The sequence below is a fragment of the Scyliorhinus torazame genome, chromosome 1 (genome assembly GCF_047496885.1).
Source record: "Scyliorhinus torazame isolate Kashiwa2021f chromosome 1, sScyTor2.1, whole genome shotgun sequence".
Taxonomy (NCBI): Eukaryota; Metazoa; Chordata; class Chondrichthyes; order Carcharhiniformes; family Scyliorhinidae; genus Scyliorhinus; species Scyliorhinus torazame.
This window is the reverse complement of record NC_092707.1, coordinates 30,736,097-30,756,448: the sequence shown is the minus strand read 5'-3', so window position 1 is coordinate 30,756,448 and position 20,352 is coordinate 30,736,097. Positions and strand designations below refer to the sequence as shown.

General features: G+C 51.9%; 1 protein-coding gene across 2 annotated transcripts in view; it reads left to right on the top strand.

Moving 5' to 3' along the window:
- The window catches only part of dao.2 (D-amino-acid oxidase, tandem duplicate 2), a 96,876-nt gene that overhangs the window by 59,296 nt on the left and 17,228 nt on the right, over window positions 1-20,352 (top strand). For both annotated transcript variants that reach the window (XM_072482080.1, XM_072482168.1), the window contains exon 10: window positions 11,299-11,397. In XM_072482080.1, the coding sequence (XP_072338181.1) occupies window positions 11,299-11,397 (99 nt within the window). The remainder of the gene's footprint in view (window positions 1-11,298; window positions 11,398-20,352) is intronic.

Genomic DNA, 20,352 nt, shown 5'->3' with positions numbered 1-20,352 from the left:
CGCCGCCACCATCTTGCTTGCCTCAGAACCAATGGGCATCGCCATTTTTCCTGCCCCAGGACATGTGCGGCCCGTGGGCGCCGCCATCTTATCCGTCTCAGGATCCCTGCCCGTCGGGCACCTCATCGGGCCGCTCATCGCCTGCAACCGCCGATGACCACAATCACAATCGACCAATCTCGACCGCACAACCTCGCGATCGCTTCGACAAAGGTGAAGGTTGACAGGCACGAGATATCCTGCCTTCTGGACTGCAGGAGCACTGAGAGCTTCATCCACCCTGATACGGTAAGGCGCTGCTCCCTCGCGGTACACCACGCTAACCAAAGAATCTCCCTGGCCTCCGGATCCCACTCCGTGGCGATCCGGGGGTACTGCATCGCCACCCTCACCGTCCAGGGCATAGAGTTCAGCGGCTTCCGGCTCTACGTCCTCCCCAACCTCAGCGCTGCCTTGCTACTCAGCTTGGACTTCCAGTGCAACCTCCAGAGCTTAGCCCTGAAATTTGGCGGGCCCCTACCACCCCTTACTGTTTGCGGCCTCACGACCCTTAAGGTCGACCCGCCTTCCCTGTTTCCAAACCTCACCCCGGATTGCAAACCCGTCGCCACCAGGAGCAGACGGTACAGCGCCCAGGACAGGACCTTCATCAGGTCTGAGGTCCAGCAGCTGCTGCGGGAGGGTATCATCGAGGCCAGCAACAGCCCCTGGAGAGCCCAAGTGGTAGTGTTGAAAACCTGGGAGAAAAACAGGATGGTCGTTGACTACAGTCAGACCATCAATCGGTACACGCAGCTCGATGCGTACCCCCTCCCACGAATATCTGATATGGTCAATCAGATTGCACAGTACCGGATCTTCTCGGCAGTGGACCTGAAATCTGCCTACCACCAGCTCCCCATACACTGCGTTTGAAGCAGACCGCCGCCTTTACCATTTCCTCAGGGTTCCCTTCGGCGTCATCAACGGGGTCTCGGTCTTCCAACGGGAGATGGACCCAATGGTTGACCGGTACGGGCTACGGGCCACTTTCCCGTACCTGGACAACATCACCATCTGCGGCCACGACCAGCAGGACCAAGACGCTAACCTTTCCAAATTTCTCCACACCGCCACACTCCTCAACCTAACCTACAACAAGGAGAAGTGTGTGTTCAGCACAAACTGATTAGCCATCCTCGGCGATGTGGTTCAGAACGGAGTTCTAGGGCTTGACCCCGATCGCATGCGCCCCTCATGGAACTCCCCCTCCCCCACTGCCCCAAGGCCCTCAAACGATGCCTGGGGTTCTTTTTGTATTACGCCCAGTGGGTCCCAAACTATGCGGACAAGGCCCGCCCACTCATTCAATCCACCGCTTTCCCACTGACGGCCGAGGCTCACCAGGCCGTCAACCGTACCAAGGCCGACATCGCCAAGGCCGCGATGCACGAGGTCGACGAGACGCTCCCCTTCCAAGTCGAGAGCAATGCATCAGACATCGCTCTGGCCGCCACCCTCAACCAAGCCATCAGGCCTATGGCATTCTTTTCCCGCACCCTCCATGCCTCCAAAATTCGGCACTCCTCCGTCGAAAAGGAGGCCCAAGCGATCGTTGAAGCTGTGCAACATTGGCGGCATTACCTGGCCGGCAGGAGATTCACTCTCCTCACTGACCAACGGTTGGTTGCCTTCATGTTTAACAACACACAGCGGGGTAAGATCAAAAATGATAAAATCTTGAGGTGGAGGATCGAGCTCTCCACCTGCAATTACGAGATTTTGTATCGCACCGGTAAGCTCAACGAGCCCCCCCGATGCCCTGTCCCGAGGTATATGTGCCAGCGCACAAGTGGACCGACTCCGGACCCTGCACGACGATCTCTGTCACCCGGGAGTCACCCGCTTTTACCACTTCAATAAGGCCCGCAATCTGCCCTACTCCATCGAGGAAGTCAGGGCTATCACCAGAGACTGCCAGGTCTGCGCGGAGTGTAAACCGCACTTCTACCGGCCAGAACGTGCGTGCCTGGTGAAGGCCTCCCGCCCATTTGAATGCCTCAGCGTGGACCTCAAAGGGCCCCTCCCCTCCACCGACCGCAACACATACTTTCTTAATGTGGTCGACGAGTATTCCCGATTCCCCTTCGCCGTCCCATGCCCCGATATGACGTCTGCCACCGTCATCAAAGGCCTCAACACCATCTTCACTCTGTTCAGTTTCCCCGCCTTCGTCCACAGCGACCGGGGATCCTCATTTATGAGCGAGGAGCTGTGCCAGCACCTGCTCAACAGGGGCATTGCCTCGAGCAGGACGACCAGCTACAACGCTAGGGGAAACGGGCAGTTGGAGTCGGTGAATAGGACGGTCTGGAGGGCTGTCCAGTTGGCCCTACAGTCCAGAAATCTCCCGGCCTCCCGCTGGCAGGCGGTCCTCCCGATGCACTTCACTCCATTCGGTTGCTCCTGTGCACCGCGACCAACGAAACCCCCCATGAACGTCTCTTTGCCTTCCCCAGAAAGTCCACCTTCGGGGTTTCGCTCCCAACGTGGCTGGTAGCTCCAGTACCCGTTCTCCTCCGCAAGCACGTGCGGCTCCACAAGCCGAACCCGTTGGTTGAGAGAGTACAGCTACTCCATGCGAACCCGCAGTACGCCTACATAGTGTACCCCGACGGCTGCCAAGACACAGTCTCCCTCAGGGATCTGGCACCAGCTGGGTCCCCACACACACCCCCCTGCCCCAGCGCCACCCTCCCCTCCCCCGGCACACCCCACCGCAGTCCCCGCTCCAGGACAATCTGTCCTCCCCTTGCTCCCACCCGGGGATGACGAGGATTTTGACACGCTCCCGGAGTCACTGAAGACCAAGCCGACGCCTGAAATGCCACCAGCACTGCGGCGCTCTTAACGGCAGATCAAGGCGCCCGATTGTCTAAATTTGTAACCTTCTCTGTAATTTTAAAACCAATCTGTATGTATATAGTTTTCCACCCCCCCCCCCCCCCCCCCCCCCGCTGGACTCATTTTTAACGGGGTAAATGAGGTAGTCAACACTGTTGTATTATATTGTATATATGGGTATTACGGTAGGGCCCCTGTACTACAGGTGCGGGGGTAGATCCCTGCCTGCTGGCTCCGCCCAGGTGTGTGCTCTCCGAACAGCAGCCATTTCGTAAGCTGCTGTAGGAGGCCACACATCTCTGTGTAATTTTTTTTTTTTAAATGTGTTTATTCAGAATTTCCAACAAAATTTTTAACAAACCCCCCCCCATAACAAAAAGAAAGAAACGCAAACGCAACAGTCAAAGATTACACAAAACTTTTACATTGGGTTTCCCCATACAAAGTAACCCCCCATATGACATTCAAGGGTACCTGTAGGGAGGTTCCCCCCCACCCACTCGAATTCCCCCCCCGAAAGAGACCCCTACCCCCCTCGCCCCCCCCACCCTTGGGTTGCTGCTGCTGCTGACCTCCTCCTAATGCTCCGTGAGATAGTCCAGGAATGGTTGCCACTGCCTGAAGAACCCTGCACAGACCCTCGCAAGGCAAACTTTATCCTCTCCAGCTTAATGAACCCTGCCATGTAATTTATCCAGGCTTCCACACTGGGGGGCTTCGCATCCTTCCATAATAGCAAGACACAAAGGCCAGGATACCGGCCTCTTTCGCCTCCTGCATTCCCGGCTCGTCCGTTACCCCAAATAATGCCAACCCCCAACTCGGCTTGACCTGGACTTTCACCACCTTGGACAAAGTCCTCGCGAAACCCCTCCAAAACCCATCCAATGCCGGGCACGACCAGAACATGTGGACATGGTTCGCCGGGCTTCCTTGTCCCGCTTCAGGATCAGAGAGATCAGCGCCCCGGACATTGTCGGGGGCAAGGACCCCCCCTCCCTTGCCTTATTGAAAGTCCTCACTAGCAACGGGCCTAGCAGGTCCGCGTATTTCCTGTAAAACTCGACCGGCAACCCATCTGGCCCCGGAGCCTTCCCCGCCTGCATGCTCCCCAATCCTTTAACCAGCTCCTCCAGCCCAATTGGCGCCACTAAACCAGCCACCTCCTGCTCCTCCACACTCTGGAACCTCAGCTGATCCAACTATCGTCGCATCCCCTCTTCCCCCGGGGGCTCAGATCTGTACAGATCCCCATAGAAGTCCCTAAATACCTCATTTATTCTCACCGCACTCCGCACCGTATTCCCCCCGCTATCCTTAACTCCCCCCGCTATCCTTAACTCTCCCTCGCTGCCTCCCTCTTACGAAGCTGGTGTGCCAGCATCCGACTCGCCTTCTCCCCATACTCATACGTCGCCCCCTGCGCATTCCTCCACTGTGCCTCTGCTTTCCCTGTGGTCAACAGGTCGAACTCTGTCTGGAGGTTCCGCCGCTCCCTGAGTAGTCCCTCCTCGGGGGCCTCTACATATCTCCTGTCCACCCTTAAGATCTCCCCCATCAACCTCTCCCTCTCCCGCTCTCTCTCTTCTCCCTGGGGACCCTGATGGAGATTAACTCTCCCCTGACCACCGCCTTCAGCGCCTCCCAGACTACCCCCACCTGCACCTGCCCATTGTCATTGGCCTCCAAATATCTTTCAATGCACCCCCGCACCCGCCCGCACACCTCCTCATCCGCCAACAGTCCCACATCAAGGCGCCACAGCGGGCGCTGGTCCCTCTCCTCCCCCAACTCCAGCTCCATCCAGTGCGGGGCGTGGTCTGAGATGGCTATGGCCGAATACTCCGTTCCCTCCACTTTCGGGATTAGCGCCCTACTCAAAATAAAAAAATCTATCCTGGAGTAGGCTCTATGGACGTGGGAAAAGAATGAAAATTCCCTGGCCTGGGGCCTGACAAACCTCCATGGATCCACTCCCCCCATCTGGTCCATAAACCCCCTAAGCACCTTGGCCGCATCCGGCCTCTTACCCGTCCTGGACCGAGAGCGATCCAGTGCTGGATCCAGCACTGTGTTGAAATCCCCCCCCCCATTATCAAGCTTCCTACCTCCAGGTCTGGAATCCGACCCAGCATGCGTTTCATAAATCCGGTATCATCCCAGTTCGGGGCATATACGTTTACCAGTACCACCCGCACCCCCTGCAACCTACCGCTCACCATCACATATCGACCTCCATTATCCAATACAATATTCATTGCCTCAAACGACACCCGCTTCCCCACCAGTATTGCAACCCCTCTGTTCTTCACATCCAGCCCTGAATGGAATACCTGTCCTACCCATCCCTTTCTCAGCCTAACCTGATCTGCCACCTTCAAATGTGTCTCCGGGAGCATAACCTCGTCTGCCTTCAGTCCCTTTAAGTGCGCGAACACCCGGGCCCTCTTGACCGGCCCGTTCAGGCCCCTCACATTCCAAGTTATCGGCCGAATTGGGGGGCTGGCCCCCCCGCCGCCCCCCCCCCCCCCCAGCCGACTAGCCATCTCCTTTTCTAGGCCAGCCACGTGTCCGCGCCTCCCGCACCCTCCAGTCCCCCAGACGGCAGACCCCCACCCCGACTACCTCTCCTACTTGCAGCTCCCCTTTGGCCAATGCAGCAGCAACCCTATACCCCCCCCTCTCCCTCCCTCCCCCCCCCCCCCCCCACCTCCCCTCGCTAGATCCACATCTAGCCCTTTTGCTCCCCCATAACACTCCCGTAAGTCAGCTGACTCCTGCTGACCCCGGCCTTTCCCGCCGTTCCATTGACCCCCTCCCGTGTGAGAATCCCCCCTCCCCCTCCCTGGCAGACAGCGTGCGCTCCTCTCCAGTACCGCCCTTCCCTAGCGCGGGTAAAAGCCTGCGCTTTCCTGAGCCGGCCTCTCCCCCTCTGGCGCAGCTCCTTTTGCAGCCTTACCCCAATTCCCCATCCCCGGGCCTCCACTCCCTCTTCCTTCGTGGGGGTCTGCCCCTCCAACACCGACGCTCACACTCTCCCACAGTCTCCCCATCAAATCCCTTCACCCATCCCCATCCAGCACCTAAACCAGAGGAACATTCCATAAACGTAATAAACACCATATACACAGAAAACATCCCCCCACAACAAACCCTCAATTTGAGTCCAACTTTTCAGTCCGTGTAAAGTTCCATGCCTCATCAGGCAGTGGTGCCGATCCTGGAACGTGACCCACAATCGTGCTGGCTGCAGCATACCGAACTTCACCCCCTTTCGATGGAGCACCGCCTTAGCCCGATTAAAACCAGCTCTCTTCTTAGCCACCTCTGCACTCCAGTCCTGGTAGATTCGGATCTCCGTGTTCTCCCACCTACTGCTCCGCTCTTTCTTGGCCCATCTCAGGACACACTCTCTGTCCATCAAGTGGTGAAACTTCACCACTACAGCCCTTGGTGGCTCGTTGGCCTTGGGTCTCCTTGCTAGAACCCGGTGAGCCCCATCTAGCTCCAGAGGCCTCAGGAAGGCTCCCGCGCCCATCAGCGAATTGAGCATCATGCTCACATATACCCCAGCATCGGGCCCCTCCACTCCTTCGGGGAGACCCAGAATCCGAAGATTCTTCCTCCTCGACCTATTCTCCAGGTCCTCAAATCTTTTCGCCCACCTCTTGTGCAGTGCCTCGTGCGCCTCCACCTTCACTGCCAGGCCCAAGATCTCGTCCTCGTTCTCCGAGGCTTTTTGCCGCACCTCCCGGATCGCCGCCTCTTGGGCCTTCTGGGTCTCCACTAGCTTCTCAATCGCCGCCTTCATTGGTGCCAGCATTTCGGTTTTCAGCTCCTCAAAGCAGCGTCTAAGAAACCCCTGCTCCTCCTGTGACCACTGCGCCCATGCTGCTTGGTCTCCACCCGCCGCCATCTTGTTTTTTTCTCCCTCTCACTTTTCGCTGCTCCAAGATCACTTTTTTCACCGCTCCACTCCTGGTCCAATCCATTTATTGTTGGGGGGACCTTGCTGCCACCTTCCCACACTGGACGCCGTCAAACAATTGCCGTTGGGGCCCCTCTAGAGAGCCCAAAAGTCCATTCCCGGCGGGAGCTGCCGAACGTGCGACCTACCTAGGCATAGCCGCAACTGGAAGTCCACATCTCTGTGTAATAAAGCCTCGATTACATTCTACTCTTGTCTCGTCGTAATTGATAGTGCATCAGCTACCGCTGGGCAGCCACAGCAGAACAGTGAGGGGACGTGTAAAAGAACTGGAAATGGAATGGGTGAGGATGGAGGAGCACAAGAACAACCCACAGAGCCCTTGCCAGGGTGACACTCCTATTCCCGCCAGCCAAGTACTCAACAAGCCCAGTGGTGACAGCCACACTCCAAACCTGGAATCAAATGACACAATACTTCGGCCTAACCAAAATGTCCACTATGTCCCCCATTAGTGGCAACCACAGGTTCGCGCCAGTCCTGCTGGAGGCCATTTTTAAGAGATGGAGACAGGACGGGGGTGGCACTGACTGCTGGGAATTCTGTACAGTGGACAGACTAGTGACGTTAGAGGGAACCGACAAAAAAAGTACAGCTACCCAATAGGAACGAACTGTGACACCTACAGGTAAAAAACATCTTCCGCAAAGAGACGACAACATATCCACGCATGCCAAGACATTCAATGTTAGAGGAACTATTGGATGCGGGCAATCTAAGAGGGGGGAACTGCGAGAACCTGTATGGACGACTACTGGAAGGGGCACGCTTCCCACTGGACAAGGCACAGGAAAAATGGGAGGAAGTACTAGGGATTGAAGTAGGGTGGGGAATCTGGAATGAAGCACTGAACAGGGCCAACTCCACCTCCACCTACGCAAGGCTAAGCATCATGTAACTGAAAGTGATGCACAGAGCACACCTAACCAGATCCAAATGAGCAGGTTCTCCTCAGAAGTGGAGATAAAGTGTGAACAGTACCAAGGAGGCCCAGCGAACCACACCCACCTGTTCTGGGCATGCCCCCACTGGTCAGGTACTGGTCAGGCAGTCTTCGGAGTATCAGACCAGCTAGAACTATTTATGGGGAGGAGGGCCGACACCCTTGCCTTTGCCTCCTAATTGCCTGCCGAAGAATCCTGCTCAGAAGGAGATCAGCAGAACCACCCAAAGCTAGAGACTGGTTGGCTGAGCTTGTGGAATTCCTCCACCTGGAAAAAAATCAAATTCACCGTCCGTGGGTTGGCAGAGGGCTTCCCCAAGATATGGAAGCCACTCAACTTGCTCCAAGACCTGTTTGAAGCCAACAGCCAATAGAGCAAGGGGTGGGGTGCACAGGATCACTGAGACACCAAAGAGTAGGAATCAGGAGGAAAGGAGGGAGGGGGGTGGGTATAGAGAAGGTAGATGGGGATGGGAACAGCTGGATTAGGTAACAGGTGGGGGGGGTGCATGAAAAAGACCTCAAAGATAGCGCCCTGTGGCAGGGACGAAGGGTCCTACGTCAGAATGGGGGTCTCTAGAGGGGAAGTTGCTTTGGCCATGAGGGAGTTTCAACCTGGTAACGCCCCAGGGCCTAATAGTTTTGGATATGAATTGTCCAAGGAATTTAAAGACTTTTTGATAGATCCGCTGATTTGCATGAATAGTCACTCATTTGAAGCAGGTCTGCCACCACAGGCGCTCCGAAAAATGAATATTTCTTTGATTTTGAAGGCAGACAAGAATCCTGAAGAGTGAGTATCCTATAGGTCAATTTCACTCCTGAATGTAAATTTGAAATTGTTGTTAAGTTTTAGTGTAGCGCCTGGAGGGAATTCTCCCGTTGGTCATCCATCGTTCATAAAAGGCTGGAATTTGTGTAATAATGTCAGGAGATTATTGAATGTTATTCAAAAACACGCGTAGATGGGTTTGTGTTTTGCTTAGATGCAGAGGAAGCATTTGACCGGGTGGAATGGAATTATGTATTTTATACACTGCAGAAATTTGGATTGGGAGGGTTGTATGTAAAGTGAATACAGTTGCTTTATCAAAGTCCTCTGGTGGCAGTGCTTTCAAACGGTTATAGTCTGAGAATTTTTGCCTCCAGCGAGGAACTAGTCGGGGTCCCTGTTATTGTTTTCAATAGCCAAAGAGCCTTTGGTGAGGCAATTAGACAGGATCCTTTAATTTTTGGGTTACATAGTGGAATAAAGCAGCATTAGATGGGGATGACGTGTTGCAGTTTGCATCTGAGCTGGAAATTTCTGTTCCTGCTATTATTGATTTGGTGGATAGGTTTAGTCGTTTCTCGGGTTATAAAACCAATTTTACAAATTTGAGGCTATGCCAATGGGTGGGCTTAAAGGTAGGTCACCCCCCTTTGTCAATTTCCCATTTAGCTGGTCACCTTCAGGGTTTACTTATTTCATAGAATTTACAGTGCAGAAGGAGGCCATTCGGCCCATCGAGTCTGCACCGGCTCTTGGAAAGAGCACCCAAGGTCAACACCTCCATCATTTCCCCATAACCAAGTAACCCCACCCTACCCTGAGGGCAATTTTGGACACTAAGGGCAATTTATCATGGCCAATCCACCTAACCTGCACATCTTTGGACTGTGGGAGGAAACCGGATCACCCGGAGGAAACCCACGCACACACGGGGAGGATGTGCAGACTCCGCACAGACAGTGACCTAAACCGGAATCGAACCTGGGACCCTGGAGCTGTGAAGCTATTGTGCTATCCACAATGCTACCGTGCTGCCCCTTGGGTATTGTGGTTACCCCCTCTTTTCAGTATTTGTATTGGGCAAACTTCCCCCAGTTAATTGCATCTATTAGGTGAGACCTGCTCTGTTGGTCCTCCTTGCTGATATTGTACTTAGGTAGGATAGCGTTGATTAAGATAAATGTCTTGCCAAGGTTATTGTATCCTTTCCAGATGCTGCCAATCTCGTTGGCTGCTGGCATCCTAAAGGAAAGCAATGGGATGCTTATTTTGTTTATATGGAACAAGGCAGGGGGGGGGTGGCAGTTAGGGGTGCAGAATATTAAGATATATAAATTAGAGGTTTAGTTTATAAAGGATTGGTCAGAGAGGACCCTCCTCCATTAGGCCGGTCATTGAAGCGGCCAGTTTGTTTACTCCTTACAGGCCCTGTTCTACAGTGATTTCAAGGTTGTGTCTGCCAAGTGCGACAATCCTATAATTATCAATAGTCTTAGAGCATGGAGAATGGTCTGTCAGTTGGAAGAGAGATTAAAATTAACTTCTGCTCTCTCTCCCATTCAGGGCAACCCGGATATCCCTCCAGGTCTTATGGACCATGGATTCGATATCGGGAGAGTTAGAAGTATTTGAAGGCTGGGAGACATGGTCAGTGGTGCTTCCTTGTGATCTTGTGAGCAGCTATGCAAACAATTTGATATCCCGAGACACTCCTTTTAAAATATCTGCAACTTAGAGACTTTATCCTTAATAATACAGCTATGCATTTGATGCTTCAGTCTCCGTGGTGGGAAAAAATTCTGACTTCTGCGGAACCTAAGCAGTATTAGGAACACTCTGGTTTAGGGAAAAAGACTTTGCAATCAATATTGATGAGGAGACCTGGTGTAATATATGGGAATACGCCAATAAGATTTCAGTCTGTAATAGAATGAAGGAGACTCGGTTCAAAATATTACACCATCTGCATATCACACCAAGTTTGAAACTCAAATTTGATCCTGCTATACCCTCAACGTACCTAAAGTGGCAGGTAGTGGAGGGGACTATATACGCTGTGTGTGGTCCTGTGTCAGAATTTAATACTACTGGTTTGGTGTATTTAAAGAGCTTGAGAGGATATTCAGCATGGCCTTAAAATTTGAAAATTTATTCCTAATTCTGGGGGGCCCAGATAGGAGAATCATCAACGTTAATGGAAAAAAAACTTATAATATCCTACCCTTTGCAGCTCGGAAGAATATCCTCTGCTCCTCGATTAGCGATAAGTATGCTTCAGTTCAAAATTGGCATAAAATGATTGTGAAATGTATCACGATGGAGTTATTAACTTCCATACTCCGCTCTAAATTGTATGCATTCTGAAAAGTATGGGACCTCATCTCAAATTTATAGGTTTTGTTGTGTCTGACTTGCTCTTACAAAGTTTTCCATAAGTTATGTAGCACTATTTTAAGTTTGGTATACGCGAAGGTATGCATCATATTACCACGTTTACATAGCCTTATCCTCTTCTCCTCTATTCTCTACCTTATCCGTTATGTGGTTGGAGGCACTAACTTTAAGTGTATTGGCGTTCTCCTGTTTTTTTCTTTATTCATGTATGCAGAAGCATTTATATTGTACTGTACCAGTTTTGAGGGTTTATTGCATTATTTATAAAAAGGGGAAACGCTAATAAAAATATACATTAAAAATATTAACTTCTTGTAGAATGCCAGGATAGTTGAAGACTGGACTGGACTTCGACCTTGTCGCAACAGGGTTCGTATAGAACGACAGACCATTAATGCAGGAGCAGAGAAATTTGAGGTATGATATGAAAGCAGAAGTAATAAAATTTTAAAATGGTGAACAAAAGATATTGGATGAGGAAGAATGAGATCAATTTAAAATAAAGCATCAAACATGAAGTTGCACTCCACTACAATCATTGAGGAATATTTTTATTTAATTTGCTTAAATACAGCTTATGATACATGCACCGGATTGTCAAAGTATCAGAACCACATTCAAAACATCTATTAAATACACCAATAATTATGTTTCTAAGCTTAATTAAGCTTTTCTGTGCTATTAAAGAAAGAACTTTAATTTTTATAGTTCCTTTTATATTGTCAGGAAATCACCAAGCAATTCACAGCCAATGAATTACTTCTGAATTGTAGAATTGTTTGAAAGCATGGCAGCCAATTTGTTTACAGCAAGGTTTCACAAACAGCCAAGAGGTAACCTATCAATTAATCAGTTTTAGATGGTGTTGGTCAAGGTTAAGTGTTGGCCATGTTGAAACATGTGCCTTCTTCAGATCAGATTGTGTTGGGGATCTTTTAATTCCACCTAAATAGATGAGGGTTTGCCCTCCTGTTATATGCAGAGCCTGACATTTAAATTCATTGACTGCAATGGAACAGAATGTCAGGTGCTATAGACCTGATATCGTCCATTTTGCCTCACCACCCAAGAGGAATTTCTATCTACAAGACAGCCTCGCTAGAAATATAGCAAGTCTTTAGTACTGCACTGAAGTAATAGCCTGGATGACATGCAGAAATCTTTCGGTTGGCTCGCCAGTAAGATTGTTGTCCATTTTGCCCACCTGGCTGAGGCGACTTGTGTGACTCTATTTATTGAAAGTAATGCATAATCCGTGTGAGGGCATTTAATGATCAATTTTTGGTCCAGAACAATGCCTGCAGTTGCTGTTACAGCTTTACATGTGTCTTCTACAGCTCTCAGACAACTATCACATCCAAGGGCTACTGGGTCCTGTCTTCCTGAATAGTACCCAATTGGTCTCTGCTGATCCCCATGATCCTGTGTTAAAATTGTTGTCATATATCCTTTTTTTTCATGAACAAATAGAGCGAATGGTTTTCCACTACTTAGAATTCCTAAGGCTGGTGCTGAACACAAGGCCTGCTTTAAATCCTTAAAGGCTTTTTCCTGTTCGTTGTAAGAGTAACTTCCTCTTTCGATTTTCAGCTTCCCTTTATAATATCAAAGGGAGGTTGTGCCAACTGGGTTTATGAGTCAGTACAATTTCTATTTTTTGTGAGGGACACGAAGAATCCAGCACTAGTTTTAAGGATACAAAGAAATAACATTTATTTACAAGAACATATATACACAACAGCAGCAGCAACTTCGCTTGCTGCTCACTCCTTCCTGGCTGGTTCCAAACTGGCCAGCTTTATTTATACAGGGAGTCTGCGAATGATGTCTCCGCCCCCCTCATTGGGGAAGCTCATACTCCCACAAGATTGTGGGATTGCCATTAGTCCCCAGCCAATGGTAAGCAGGCAGGTTATAATATCCCTCCCCCCCAAAGTCCAAGGAATCCACCGAACACCCTGGCGAAGGAGGGCATCGGACTCGTTTTGCCTCATTTGCACGAGGCGCTGGATCGGGCGGCGTGTAACGAGACGGAGACCGGCGCGTCCGTGATGAACGGCGTAACGGTTGTGCATCCACGGCCCGTGGGCCCGAGGATTCTCCCTCTGATGCGTCCTGTGTCTGCATCTTGGAGTCAGAGTCTGCTGCCTCCGTCATCTCGGCGTCTCTATTTCCACGCGGTTCTGTAATGACTTGTGCAGGCTTTGAGTGAGGCACCAGAGGAAGATTGTGAGGACTACTTTCCATTGTGTCTGGTCTCTGTGGCTGTAGAAATGAGCTCCGGGGGCGGGGAATCTTTGGAAGGGATAGTCTTCTGGACCGAAAGTGGTCTACATGTTTGTGCTGGAGACGACCCTGAGCTTGCATCTGGTAAGCTATAGGGCCCATTTGGCGAAAGATTACGCCAGGGACTCACTGGGCACCACCAGCAAAATTCCGAACGAACACTGGGTCACCGGGTGCAAACTGCCGAATCGGCCGATGCCGAGAAAAACCATGTCCCTGCCGTTCTTGTGTGCGGTGTACTTTTGCGCCAATGTCCGGGAAAACCATGCGAAGGCGGGTGCGAAGTCTCCGGCCCATTAGGAGTTCTGTGGGAGCTACCCCAGTCACCGCATGGAGGGTGTACCTATACGAAAACAAAAAGCGAGCCAGTCTCGTGTCCATTGACCCGGAAGACTGCTTCTTTAGGCCTCGTTTGAATGTCTGCACTGCGCGCTCCGCCAACCCATTTGAAGCCGGGTGGTAAGGGGCAGTGCGGATATGGCATATGCCGTTCATCTTCATGAACCTTGCAAACTCCTTACTTGTGAATGGAGTGCCGTTATCTGTGACCAGCACCTCGGGGAGGCCATGCGTACTAAAAGACAAACGCATCTTCTCAATTGTTGCGCCGGACGTTGTGCCCACCATCTTATGCACCTCTAGCCATTTAATCGATTAATAGAAGGAACATGGATCCTTGAAAAGGGCCGGCGACATCCGCATGCAAGCGCGCCCAAGGCCGCTCTGGCCATTCCCAGTGATGTAGGGGCACGGCCGGCGGAAGCTTCTGATGCTCCTGGCAAATGGAGCAGTTTTGGGCCACCTTCCCAATGTCGGTGTCGAGGCCTGGCCACCAGACATAACTCTGGGACAACATTTTCATTTTGGTCACACCTGGATGCCCATTGTGCAAGTCTCTTAGTATCAGCTCCTGTCCTTTTTCCGGGACAATCACACGCGCCCCCACAAGAGGATGTCGTCTTCTACGCTGAATTCTGACAGCTTGGAGGAAAATGCCCGCAACTCGCCTGGGAGCTGTCTATGCTGCCCACCATACAGGACTATGTGCCGAACCTTTGACAGGACTGGCTCCGCCTGGGTCCACTCACCGGTCGTGGGGGTCGTCATGGGGCCGGTCGATAAAGGCAATCGGCTCAGTGCATCGGCATTCGCTATCTGCGTTCCTGGTTTGTGCTCCAGAGAATACTCGTATGCAGCGAGCAACAAAGCCCAGTGCTGGATCCGTGCGGAAGCAATGGGCGGTATTGGCTTATCCTCTCTGAAAAGTCCCAGCAGAGGTTTATGATCAGTCACGACAGTGAAGTGGCGGCCATACACGTACTGGTGGAAACGTATCACCGTAAAGACCACTGGCAGGCCCTCCTTCTCGATCTGCGTGTATTTTTTCTCCGCTGCAGTCAATGTGCGGGAGGCGAAAGCTATCGGCCGCTCGGCCCCGTTCTCCATCTTGTGGGACAGGACGGCCCCAATACCATACGGGGATACATCACATGTGACGAGCAAAGGCTTTCCAGGATCATAGTGGGTTAGTAACCTAGACTACGCCAATTGTTGTTTTACCTGCCGGAAAGCGGTTTCTTGCGGCTGACCCCAAACCCAGGTGTGATTTTTCTTTAGCAGAGGGTGCAACGGGGCCAGCGTAGTTGCCAGATTGGGGAGGAACTTCCCGTAATAGTTTACGAGGCCGAGAAAAGAAAGAAGATGTGAAGCGTCAGTCGGGGTGGGGGCCTGTTGAATCGCGGGCACCTTCTCTGCGAGGGGGTGCAAACCTTTGCAGTCCACCCGATAACCCAGGTAGTCTACTTCCTTCGCCTGAAAGATGCACTTTGTGCGACGTAAACGGACTCCAGCCTCCGAAAAGCGTCTAAGGACAGCCTCCAGATTTTCCAAATGTTTCTGCTCCGACGTCCCTGTGATCAAAACGTCATCTAAGTAGACAGCGACACGCGGTAAACCTCTAAAAATTCCCTCCATAACGCGTTGAAAAATAGCGCAGGCAGAGGATACTCCAAAGGGCAAACGTGTATATTCATACAGGCCCCGGTTTGTATTAATCGTTACATATGGTCGGGAGGCAGGGTCCAGCTCCAACTGTAGGTAGGCGTGACTCATATCTAATTTTGTGAACGAGAGTCCGCCTGCAAGCTTCGCGTACAGATCCTCTATGCGAGGCATTGGATATCGGTCGAGTCGGGAAGCCGTATTCACTGTAAGTTTATAGTCGCCGCACAAGCAAACTGTGGCATCTGGCTTCATTATAGGTACAATTGGTACTGCCCTGTCAGCGAAACGGACGGACCTGATAATACCCAAAGTCTCCAAACGAGTGAGCTCCCCTTCTACCTTCTCGAGCAAGGCGTAAGGCACCGGGCGTGCCCGGAAAAAGCGCGGCCTGGCTCCTGGTTCGACTTGGATATGGGCTACGGCCCCTTTTATTTTCCCCAAACCTGGCTGGAATACATCTGGGTATCGTCCTAGCACCTCAGTCAACCCTCCAGAAACTGTTTGGAGGATGTGCTACCACTGGAACTGCAAATGGCGCAACCAGTCCCGACCCAACAGGCTGGGCCCATGGCCGCGCACCACGATAAGTGGGAAATGCCCCTCCTGGCGTCCATAAACAACAGGGGTCATCGTAGTTCCTGCAATATCCAATGGCTCCCCCGTGTAGGTGGCCAACCTGGCCTGTGTGTCGGTTAATGTCAGGGTCTGTATACCCTGCTTGATGCGGTCGAATGTCCTCTGGGCGATCACGGAGACTGCTGCGCCAGTGTCCAACTCCATCTCAAGCGGGTGACCATTGACCCGTACTGTCACCTTAATGGGGGCCACACGGGAAGCTGCCACACAATGCAGCTGCAGGCAGTTGTCCTCCATCTCCACGTCCTCAGGAGTAGTCGCCGCAGGTTCATCCACATGGAAGGTACGGCCCCTGGGCTGGTCCCAGTTTCGGTCGGAACGACGGGGCGCCCCCAGGACCGGCGTCTACGACGGGGTCGGCGCCTACAAGTCTGACACGGACATGGCTCCTCATCCATTGGTTCTGGAGAAGGCTCCCTTCGGGGAGGAATGTCCGACGGCCACTGGCGTCAATCCGGATGTCGCCTTGCCCAAGGTACCGCAGGAGTGCGGGGGGACGTTTTCGGACGGAAGGGGTTGCGCCCCAACCTCCATTCCCTGTAGCTCCTGCACTCCTCGTTCTGCGCTCTCTAGGGACAATACTATTTGAATGGCCTGTTGAAAAGTCAATGTTGGCTAACAACTTTCTCTGGGAGGCCGCATTGTTAATACCGCAAACCAAACGGTTGCGTAACATTTCTGACAAGGTCTCACCATAGTCATAGTACTCCGCAATCCTGCGTAGCCTGGATAGAAAGTCGGCAAGGGATTCCTCTGGGTCCTCTCAGCGGTATTAAACCGGTAACGTTGGACTATCGTGGACGGGGTTGGGTTAAAATGTTGCCCCACTAAGTTCACAAGTTCATCAAACGATTTGGTGTCCGGCGTCGCTGGGTACGTAAGGCTCCTAATCACCCCAAACGTATGTGGGCTGCAGGCAGTGAGCAATATGACCACCTGGCTCTCGTTTTCAGTGATGTTGTTTGCCCGGAAATAGTAACGCATCCGTTGTGCGTACTGGTTCCAGCTTTCCAGCGCAGCATCAAAAACATCCAAACGTTCGTACAGAGGCATGGTATAATAGAAAACAACTTCCAACCTGTATCCAACAAAAATCCAGGGAGGTGGCTTCAGCAGTGTAGACAGCTATTCACTTTAATCCTCATCGCCAGTTTTGTGAGGGCCACAAAGAATCCAGCACGAGTTTTAAGGATACAAAGAAATAACATTTATTTACAATAACATATATATGCAACAGCAGCAGCAACTTTGCTTGCTGCTCACTCCTTCCTGGTTGGTCCCAAACTGGCCAGCTTTATTTATACAGGGAGTCTGCTAATGATTTATCCCCCCCCCCCCCTCATTGGGGAAGCTCATAGTCCCACGGGATTGTGGGATTGTCATTAGTCCCCAGTCAATGGTAACACTATTGAAGTTACATAACCCCAAAAATGATCTTAGCTCTTCAATATTGGTGGGGGGTTTTTGCAATTTGAATTGCTTCTGTTCTGTTTTGGGTCAGTTCTCTTTTGCCTTTTGAAATTTTCTGACCTAAATAGATTACTTCATTCGGAGCAATTTGTGATTTTGCCATGTTGGCTTTATGACCCCTTTTACTGAGATGGTTTAACAACATATGCAAATTCTTTTCATGATCTTCTTAATAGTGGCTAACAGAATGTCATCTACATACTGGATAATGGTAGAGGGCATCCCAGGTAATTCCCTCAAATAATTTTGCAATGCCATATGGAATACAGTAGGACTGTAGTGAAAACTTTGTGGTAATTTTGTCCAGGTGTACTGTTGCTGTTGAATAGTAAATGCAAACGGAATACCTCTCTGGCTTGTTCGATAAGATAGTGGGTGAGGGTGGATTCATGTCCCCTGAATTGGCTCGAGCCCATCGTACACTCCAGCCGAGGCCTCATACTAAAGATGCATTGCATGCGCTGTTAGTGAAGTTCCACAGCTTCAAGGAGAAGGAGATAATTTTTAGATGGGCGAGGGAACACCGTGACTTTAAGTGGGAAGGCCACATGCGGTTTTATCAAGACATGGGTGCAGAGCTGGCGAAGAGAAGGGCTGTGTTCAATGGACTCAAGGCCGCCCTGTATAAAAGTGGAGTCAAGGGACTTCCAGTGGGGGCATGTAGGGAGAAGTCGCACTTCAGGAGGCTCCCACCAGGATACTTGTTTTTTTGGCCCTTTTTTCCCAGTTTTGGGAATATTGTTACGTAAAATCCCATCAGTCCGATGGTATAAGTTGTTTGCATAAGGGAAATGCCAAGAAAGAGCAGGACAAAAAAAAAATCGCTGATAGAAATTCGTCGACGGATTTGGAAGCTTCTTGAGATTCCTCGACGGAGAAAATGGCAGAGACTGCTACTCTGACTCTGGCCACTCAAATAATGGCCGAGGTGCTTGTTGGAATCTTGACAATAGAGTGTAAGAAACACTGGAGGGCTGTATCCGAGACCATTGTAAGTCAATTGAGGATGCCCTTGCTCCCAACCGATCGAAGTTTGTAAAGACCTCTGAAACAGTAAAAGAGCATGACATGGCGATTAAGGGCATGGAAGTGGTTCTTTTGAAGCACGGTGAACAAATCACCTTGCCGGAGACTGAGATCACCCAGATGGCCAGTGAAAATAAGGCACTGAGGGCCAAGGTCGATGATATGGAGAATCACGCTAGGTTGCCCCTCAGAGGGAATATAATGCCCAACTCCAACAGAGTACTTCCCGAAAATGTTTGGGAAGACGGTGGGGGAGGGTGGATTCACCACCTCTTATGAGTTGGATCAAGCACATTGAATACTCAGGCAGAGGCCATGACCCAATGAGCCACCACAGGCTGTTATTGTGCGTTTCCACACCTACCAGGAGAAGGAACGGGTCCTGAAATGGGCTAAGGAGCATCACAAATATAAGTGGGAAGGTCACACCACCGGGCTTTACCAGGATATTGGGGATGAACTAGCAAAGAAGCGGGCAGTGTTTACCACGGCCAAAGTTGTCCTGGGGAAGAGCGGAATTCGGTTTGGGGTGGTGTGCCTGGCATGGCTCCAGTGACTTATAAGACAAAGGACTATTATTTTGATGCGCTGATGCCTTTGTAAAGAATATGGGCTCGGTTGAGTTGATCATGTTTTTTTGAAGTTTTTGGTTGTTGGGCGAAGGAAAGTGGGTGTGGAGAGTCGTTGGGGTTCCTTGTACATGCATGTTTGTATTTCTCTGTCCTTGGGTGGGATGATTGTTTCATATGTTGGATGTTGGTAGGGGCTTAATGTTACGAGGGGGGTTGGGATTTTCCGATGTTACGACAGAGTCCCCGCGCCGTCGTGAACGCCGTCAACTTTCACGATGGCGCGAAACGGCCCCGATCACGATCAATTCAGGCCCCGAAAATGGGCTCGGAGCGGGGCCGCGAGGAACTCGGGGGGGGGGGGGGGGGGGGGGTTGCGAAAGCAGCGTCGTAAGCGCGCGACGCCTGAATGATGCCGTGCACCGCCATAAATGGCGCGATCCGCGCACGGAAGGACCCAGGAGGAGGAGAAGGAGGAGAGATGGCTGAGCCCCGAGGAGCCACACCGAGGTTCCGGGACACGGACACGGCCACCCTCCTCGATGAGGTTGAACAACGAAGGGCCACCCTCTTCCCAAGACGTGGGCATTGCCAGCCGTCCAGCACGGTGAGGCGCGGCTGGCTTGACGTTGGCACCGCTGTGAGTGCTGCACACCCCCGGTCCGGGGAGCAGGGCAGGAAGAAGCTCCACAACCTCACTAGGGCTGCCAGGGTAAGTGCCACGAGGGCGCCCCCGTGTCAAAACCAACCCCCCCCCCCCCCCCCCATGTCCCTCATCATGTCCCTGTTTGGGGGGTGGGGGGTAGGGGGGGGAGAAGTGGGTGGGGGTGGGGCTCAGGGTGCACTACGTTGTACTCGACCCACATGAGCACCACGACCCCCTGGAGAGATGCCATGGCGTGGCTCCAACTGTCACCCCACCCAGCATTAATGTAGCCTATATCTGCACGCCCTGATGATGCCCGCCTAATTGTGATGCTTTATCCCCCCCCCCCCCCCACACAGGACAAGACAGCTCACAACCACCTTGAGCGTATGAGAACCGGAGGGGGTTCGCCTGTGCTGCACCCCCTAAACGTTCTCGAGCCGAGGGCCCTGGACCTCGCTGGGTATCCGCCACCCAGGAGGTCATGCCATGCGAGCTCGGAGGCTCAGAAGCAAGTAAGACAACCCTGCATGTCCTCCCCCCCCTTCCCCCCCTCAGCCCGTCATCGCCCTCCTCACACTCTGGCCACTGCACCTCCGATCCCCTTCCCCCTCACACTCTGGCCACTGCACCCCCGATCCCCTCCCCCCTCACACACTGCCCCCACCACCACCATACACCTGGCCCAGCGTGTCTAACGAACCCCGTATCGTTGTGTTCCCCAGGGCCAGACGC